The sequence below is a fragment of the Pseudorasbora parva genome, chromosome 24 (genome assembly GCF_024679245.1).
Source record: "Pseudorasbora parva isolate DD20220531a chromosome 24, ASM2467924v1, whole genome shotgun sequence".
In the NCBI taxonomy this organism is placed as follows: Eukaryota; Metazoa; Chordata; class Actinopteri; order Cypriniformes; family Gobionidae; genus Pseudorasbora; species Pseudorasbora parva.
Window position 1 is genome coordinate 12,442,395 of NC_090195.1, and position 8,325 is coordinate 12,450,719.

The following is an 8,325-nucleotide window of genomic DNA, read 5'->3' on the forward strand; positions in this document are numbered from 1 at the left end:
TTGCTATACAGGAGGCTGCCGTTTCTACATACTGTCAGTAGTTATAAAATAAATGTGTCTTAATATCAGTGTCATTGTGCTTGCTTTTAGTCGGTTAAACCATTAATATAAACTTTTAGATCAGTCCCACACCCACGAAAATTATCCCCTGTAAGCATTCCCTTTGAGAAAATGTATATTTAATAATAGTTATCTGTGCCATTTGCCACCAGAAGCTAGTCATAGTTTAGATACCCATAGTTTAGATAGCCATAGTTTCCTTTAACGTTGGTCATTAACTCAAGTCACTTACATAAAAATGTAATTAGTTCAATAAAATCTGAACAGTAAGATTCTGCCAGACTAGTTCTTAAGACAGTCTTAACAAAGCTGTGCTTATGCAACTGCCCCCTTCTCTTTTTAGAGATAAAAAATAAAATCTTTGGCCATTTATAATGAGAAATTAAGCACTTGTGGGAAAAAATGCCAAACAAGATGATTTATTAAAATAATGACAACACATCAGTTAACACTTTTGAGGAAACTGTTCTTATGTGGGACACAATATTTTAAATGGCAAAGATAATGGTATATATACACTTACATGTAAAAAGCATATGCATTTGTACCACAATATTTACACTGCATACCTTATTATAGACTCTATTTAACACAAAAATATATTCTACATATAACCTGTACATATATTATACAGCTGTTTAAAAAAAAAAAATATATATATATATATATATATATATATATATATATATATATATATATATATATATATATATATATATATATATATATATTCAGCTGTTTAAAAAAAAAAAAGATTTTTACAGCTAAAAATCTCCTTCTTGCTTTTAAGTTTTAACACTAAAATATGGACCTGATATTTCTCTCCCATCCAGATTAGTATTACAGTAATCAGCTAGACTTTATTGGCCAAGTAAATACAATGGACTTAAAGTTACTTTGGAGTTTCAAAACTAAACAATTTTAGAATTTCTGGAATCTTGTGAAATAATATTGAATTATATTAATTATTTTGCACTATTTTTTGGTTTTGTACCACAGACCGTGTGAAATCATTTACCATTAGAGCAAAATGTAGCAAATATTAAGACATTCTGAAAATCATGTTGATTACAAGTAACATGTTTACCCTGCACAAAATCATAACATGTGCTAAAATGCGAATCCACATCCAATTCCCACATCTGAGGTGAAAAGGCCAGAAAGTACTTGGAACATCTTTATCCTTCATTTTGGCTGATCCAGATATCCAATCCGAACAACACCTTGTGACTGAATCAATCTGGTAGAACAACAACATATTCCGCTGAGCACTCAACATCTGAGAGAGAGAGAGAGAGAGAGAGAGAGAGAGAGAGAGAGAGAGGAGAGAGAGAGAGAGAGAGAGAGAGAGAGAGAGAGAGAGAGAGAGAGAGAGAGAGAGGAGAGAGAGAGAGAGAGAGAGAGAGAGAGAGAGAGAGAGAGAGAGAGAGAGAGAGAGAGAGAGAGAGAGAGTGTTAGTGTGGGTAAGGGAACAGTTTGGGTTCCTGCTAAAATATGTTATTGTAATTGTCTGATGATGTTTTGTCATTGTAATAACCAGTGTAGGAGAAAGATGTTTTTAAAAGTAATGCAATGTTGCGTTACTCCCTAAAGTAACTTGCATTCATTATTTGAAAAAGTAAGTTATTTTGCTGTAAATTTAAAAGTAATGCATTACTTTACTAGGTACTTTAAAAGTAACTGAATATATAACTCATGTTACCTGTAATGCATTACCCCCAACACGTAAATGGCATTGGTAACGTTTCATGATTGCTAATCTCTTATAGAGTAGAGCTTTTATTGTCAATGTAAACAACAGAACTACAGTATCACTCATCAGTAACAGTCATCACTCACTTTCATATTCGTTTTCCTCATCCTGCACTACTGGATCTGGACATCGCAACGGCTGTTCTTGCAGTGTTTTTCTTTTCAGTGAACGGCGTAAGCGTGTTGCAAGTCCTTGATTCTTTTGCTTGTAATGATGAATAAGATCGTTAATCGTCTTGAAAAACTTCTCCTCTACACCCGAGCTAGTCTGAAACAAACAGTGGTGACATTTTAATGACTTATTATTTTCATATCATGTAATGCTAATTCTATTACGCAATCAGTTTAGATCTGCACTGTTATGCCAAAGTCATCCACCAGAGTTCTTATTTCTGTGGGTCCTACCTGTAGAGTGAAGGATCCAGAGTGGCTTTGAAGAATCCTGTAGGTATAGACCACTTTTTGTTTGCTGTAAAAAGGCATAAACAAAGTAATTAAATTCAACATGAAATCAAATTTGAAAATTCTGTTTTTTTTAATGGAATTCATCTTATCTCTTTTCTGGGATTATTCCAGAAAGCAAGAATGCTAAGAAGAATCGAACCATTCTTTTTCTTTAGTTAAATGGATTTACGTTCTTAAATGTGTATCACTAATATGCAACTACAGAGCAGTTGTGTAATCATATATATATATGATTACACAACTGCTCTGTAGTTGCATATTAGTGATACACATTTAAGAACGTAAATCCATATATATATATATATATATATATATATATATATATATATATATATATATATATATATATATATATAATATATATATATATATATATATATATATATACTTTAACAGTATTCTTATCAGTTCTTTTTGTTAGACTTTATTATAATAAAAAGAAAAATTAAGAAAATAATTAACATTGCTTTACAATCTGAACAGGTAAAATATCTATACAACAATGTTTAAACAAAACGAATATAAAACATCTATCACCAGTGCATTTACAGGCATTTTTTTTGTTTTATATATGCATATTATAAGAACAAGAAACAAGGTACAAACAAATGGTAAAAATAATTACAGTAAATATACAATAAAACAAAGATACAAATAAAATATGGTGGGAAGGTCTACTAACATTACTGTTTGGATAATGGCCAACAAAAGACATCTAATAATCAAATATAAAATAACACTGTATAGTTTTCACTGTAAAAAATTAATAGATTAATGCTTTTTAAAGCTGCGAGTATCTTTCTCTTCGCCTTTTGTTGTTTTATTCACTATAATGACACAATCGTCAGGGTTTATTAGATGCTGCCCCTTTAAGACCGAATGCAGATCTAATAATATACATCATATTTTCTCCCAACTATTAACGGCCATTTACGACATAAACTCTGTTTAAGTGAATACTCTCCAAGTGGTCATTTTGACATAGGCTATTTGTTGCATGCATTTGAGTGTTTAGACATGCACACAAAGCCTAAAGTGCCATAATGTGCGACTTGCGGAAGCTTTCAAGGTGCACACGCATAAGCCGTCTTGAAGCTGGAAACTCTTGCACGGATTATTGTGCTTTTCATAGCTCTATCTATTTATTAACAACCACGTTCCACAATTTAGCAACAGTAGAGACTGCATTTTACAATAACCACAGATTGTGCTGATACTGACGTTAAGTTTGGGGCTTAGGGGGAACCAATGCTCACTGCTGTGAAGGTAAGGAAGTGCGCAATAGTTTTACCTCATATCTATTTATAATTAAAATACAATTAGATTATTAGATTAATATCACAGGTCTGAAGTGTAACCAGACTAAACGTTTGTTGGCCGTCGTCATCACTCATAAGCAGGGGCTGTCATGTTGTGCACGCTGTCATGTTGTATCCGTGTGAGAGAGATCTCTCTTACTCTCTTACTCTCTCTCTCTCTCTCTCTCTCTCTCTCTCTCTCTCTCTCTCTCTCTCTCTCTCTCTCTCTCTCTCTCTCTCTCTCTCTCTCTCTTTCTCTCTCTCGCGACTAGCAAAAATCACACACATGGTTTAATATTATTGCTTATAGAAACGCTAGCAATATAGGATTCGCAATATAACGTCTATAAAGCAATTATAAATAGTAGGCCTATGGCCTAAGTGTATTTTCTTCATTGCTACAGTACCAACAGCAGAACCGATAGCATCAGAGCTTATCGATACTGCGGTCTTTCATTATTTAGCACCAGGGCTGATTCAATACCGGGGAACACTTGTTCAATTTCTCATTAATGCAATTATCTTATCAACCAATCACATGGCAGTTGCTTCAATGCATTTAGGGGTGTGGTCCTGGTCAGGACAATCTCCTGAACTCCAAACTGAATGTCAGAATGGGAAAGAAAGGTGATTTAAGCAATTTTGAGCATGGCATGGTTGTTGGTGCAATACAGGCCGGGTACTATCGACGTAATTCGGTTGGTGCCCTTAAAAGTACAGAGTTTGATACCCAACCCTACTCAGTCCCTCCAGGATTTCGCGATATTTTTTTGTGATTTTTGCGATCAATATGACTGATTTTGTGGTGGTAATTTCCAGAAATTAGCGAAAATTTTTGCAATGTTTTTTTAAAGCAATTAAGATACCACATTTACCATATTATGTTTTATGTTAAATGCACAATAGTCATACTTAACAATAGAACAACAAAAGTGCACAAATCTTCTTTATTTTGGTATCTTAGAAAAAAGGCTAGCCCAGTGGTGGTCTATAGCTTTAATAACATGATCGCTTAGGGTGGGAAATATCTGGGAAAAGTAAATCACAGCAATAAGCAAAATAGTCTAATATAAAACGTTCTCAAATAGTTAATTAATCAAGTAGCCTAAACAGTCAGTAATAAAATAAGAACTAGTAAACAAATGATACGAGGACAAATAAATACTACATAAAGATACAAACAGTGCTTTTTTAAGTCGTTCTTTAAAAAAAAAAATCGTTTAAGTCAGGCTACTGGTTTTTTTTCCAGTGGTTGCTATTTGATAGGTAGCCCTATAATCTGCTATATATAAATAACCATAGGTTGCTTTCACTTTAAATATTACTGCCTACAGTAATAAATGGACCTAATAACCTGTCACACGTCCCAACCCTATTCACTCAAGACACCTCCAAGAAGAACATTTAGGCATAATCATGGGTGTATTTGATTATGATTGTTCAAGGGCATTAAGCCTATAGAACAAATCTGTATACCCGCGAGCGCTGACAGGCGGCGAACAGAATCCTCAGCCAATCTGACATCGGTCCGTGTGTCAGGAGCGAATTAAGTTTGTGGTATACAGTGCTTTTATTAACTCTATTTTAATTGGGATCTCGCAGATATTACTTTTATTTGGTCATTCATCCATCTAGAGTAATCAATTCGCCTGGTCCTTGGCACTTAGGCCTATGCGAAGCGCGAGACAGCAGGCGAGAAAGATTCACTTTCGCTTTTACAAAGACCGTGCAAGCACCACAACGTCAGTAATCCTAAAAAAAAAAACAATGTATTAAAGCTTTAAATAAATTAGACATAGTTCAATTCGATATAAATTTTTTTTTTGTTATTGAAAAAAAAATGTTGTGATTATTTTGCGGTGAAATGGCAAATTATGCAGGATCGCAAAAAAATGCGACACTGCTGATTTTGCATTGTAGTCAGCGATCGCAGAATCGCGAAAAACTGGAGGGACTGCCTACTGCCATCTCATATGAGAACATGAACGCATGAACGTCATCTCCAGAGACGCTCTGAGAGTCACTTCACACCGTTTTATTTAAACTACCATCATATGATAAACACACAGAGACTCAGGGTTTAACTTGACAGATATATTACTGTTGTACAGTAGAATTCAGATACATCTCAGTGCAATAATAATAATACAAACACTGATGTAATCATAATTATAAAAAACATTATTTTTCTAAGTAATAAGTAATTTTTCTTCCATGTTTTAACACTCCGTTGTGTAGCACTTACAAAAAAAATATTAAAAAAAATATTTGTGGGAAATGTTTTCATAGAAATAAAAATATGGTTGTTTTTATAAATTCAGTTAATTAAGCAGTTAAGCTGTTTTACAGTAAACACAAACATCACAGACAAATGGCAGACAGTGACTCTGGCATGAACAGAGCAGCTCTGGCATGATGTCAGTAACACTTCTATAAATTACTTACCGCTGCTTTACAGTTATTAATTTAAACCAGTACAGACAAAAATTTGAATGGTACACAAGATGTGTTTTTTAAAGTGCAACAATGAAACAGAACGCAGGGGTCTTCAGACACATTTTTCGAAGGCAGCGATAGGGAAAAAAATAGCCTTTTGATTCAATGCGTCCCAAGTAAATAATAGTGCAAGCAGAATGCAAGAAGACATTCTTTGGGATAAAGTTTATTTTGTGGCCCCTGCTACAGTATGCTCTAGGTTTTTTATACAGAGAATTTAGATGTTAGACATCATTCACAGTTTTAATATCACAAGATACAGCCCTCTGCTTAGCCCCAAAATGTACAGTACTAGCCACTTTAAGATTACCATTTATAGTATAAACTTTGAGCAGTGTATTTATTTTTCAGTGCAAGGTCTCTACATTGTGAGTAACTACTCTTTCTCTTTTACCACTGATATCTTAAGAGCTGTTTTGTGTGCCTTTATTGAATGTTACACCCTGGACCCTTTTTTTAGGAAGTTGAGCAACATTTTGAGGAAGTAATATCTAAATATTTATTATGTTTGTGTCCTACCAGTAAGTCAAATTTCCACAGTATGTTGGTCATCTTTATTACGTCATTCATTAAACTAGTTGTTAAAATGTTTCTTAAAATCTAGGTAAAATTTTTATGGAAAGGGGTCAAACTCATCCTAATTGAATTCAATACAGTTCACCATAAAACTACATGACGATAAACAACCAAAAACACTGCACATCTCATACATTTCAAACTAATTTAACAACTTTTTTTATGACAAAAAGCCACAAAATAATTTCTGAATATTTGAAAATGTTGATGCATCAAATGGGTCAACTGGACCAATTAAAAAATGTAGCTGGTGTGAAAATTCACTTTTAGAAAAGAATTACAAATACTTGTACATAAATTACACATTGATTCAATATATAGGCTATATATATATATATATATATATATATATATATATATATATATATATATATATATATATATATATATATATATATATATATGTCACACACACACACACACACACACACACACACATATTTTAATCACACACTTCAGTTAATACAAATTTACAAACTTCCCTTAAAAAACCTGGCTGGTATATTACAACTTTCAAAAAGGTTATATTAATGTCAGACTTCATTCTAAAAAACTGCTATAACATATTTAACCTGCTATATATAAAAAGTACACAGGCTGTAGTGCACTTTATGTTGTTTTTCTTTGTTTTGTAGTTGTTTTTTATCACTGCAGCCATATATCAACACTTCTAAAATTTGCAAGGAAAATGTCTGGAATTTATATTATTTCAAGTCAGCAACACGCATAGCTAGGCTACTTCATTTATGTAATGTGCAAAATATAGGCTATAGTTATTAAAGCTGTCAATGTCAAATTTGATAGTGGTGACAACTCGACTAATTAATTTAATAATTAGCTTGATACTCCACTCGTTGAAGTAAATGCTATATATTATTTCTGATGGTGGTAACGGGAAGGTGGAGATTTGCACTCAGAAATCTATAGGCTAATCAATGTATAATTGCACTCTCAATAATCAGTCGGTTTATTTAAAAAAGTGAAGAAACAAGCTACTCACTAAACACAGAGGCAGAGAGCTCCCTGAATGGTCTCACTGTCACGGATGAGGTATGTTCCGTCCTTTCCCTTCTTGCCCAGCAGCTCCTCACATCTCTGTTTGCTTATCGGTCCATGATACGCTGGATGCTCCATGTTTCACATCGCACGTGTGAGGAGCGTGTTGCCAGTAAGTCGCTGCTGTTTGCACAAAAAAATACAGTACGCCACGTCTTCTTCCGCGAGTCCACAATTAACTTAGTGGTGGGAATCTTCCTTGATGCCCACACTCAGAAAGTATGATACGCGTCGCGCGGCAGCATCTTTCCATTAGCGAGTAGACTACTATAATGCTGCAGACGCAAACATATTAATGTCACACACAGGAAGTCGGTTTGCTTGTGTGTGCTTAGTAGTGGTCAAAGGAAGTGTATTAGAGTCAAAGCTACAAACTTTGACTCTACGACCTACGACTCTTTTTTTCTTTCTGATGTATCGAAGTAAATACATATCCTGAGGCTTCCATGCTTTAATGGCAGTGACGGGGTTCATTGCATTAGAAGCTCAAAAAGTGCATCCGCAAGTGATGCAATAGTTTTATATATGTTTTAATAGTTTTTATAAGTGCAATAGTTCACCCAAAAATATAAATTAGATGTTTATCTGTTTATCCCCAAGGCCAAGATGTAGGTGTGTTTGT

General features: G+C 33.8%; 1 protein-coding gene across 1 annotated transcript; it reads right to left on the reverse strand.

Annotated features, from left to right (window-relative positions):
* Positions 1-803: 803 nt before the first annotated feature.
* On the reverse strand, positions 804-8,035 carry si:ch73-264p11.1 (uncharacterized protein LOC100000923 homolog). Its single transcript, XM_067435147.1, has 4 exons — positions 7,648-8,035; positions 2,218-2,281; positions 1,900-2,080; positions 804-1,339 (listed from the first exon to the last, which is right to left on the reverse strand). The coding sequence occupies exons 1-4, from the start codon at positions 7,779-7,781 to the stop codon at positions 1,296-1,298; spliced, it is 423 nt and encodes a 140-aa protein (XP_067291248.1). The 5' UTR covers positions 7,782-8,035; the 3' UTR covers positions 804-1,295.
* Positions 8,036-8,325: the final 290 nt, after the last annotated feature.

Bases quoted from the DNA above. Each gene is read 5' to 3' on its own strand.
- si:ch73-264p11.1 (XM_067435147.1), bottom strand. From the start codon at position 7,781: ATGGAGCATCCAGCGTATCATGGACCGATAAGCAAACAGAGATGTGAG. The intron at 2,282-7,647 runs GTGAGTAGCTTG...GCCTTTTTACAG, and splicing joins GCTCTCTGCCTCTGTGTTTA to CAAACAAAAAGTGGTCTATA. The intron at 2,081-2,217 runs GTAGGACCCACA...TGTTTGTTTCAG, and splicing joins CTGGATCCTTCACTCTACAG to ACTAGCTCGGGTGTAGAGGA.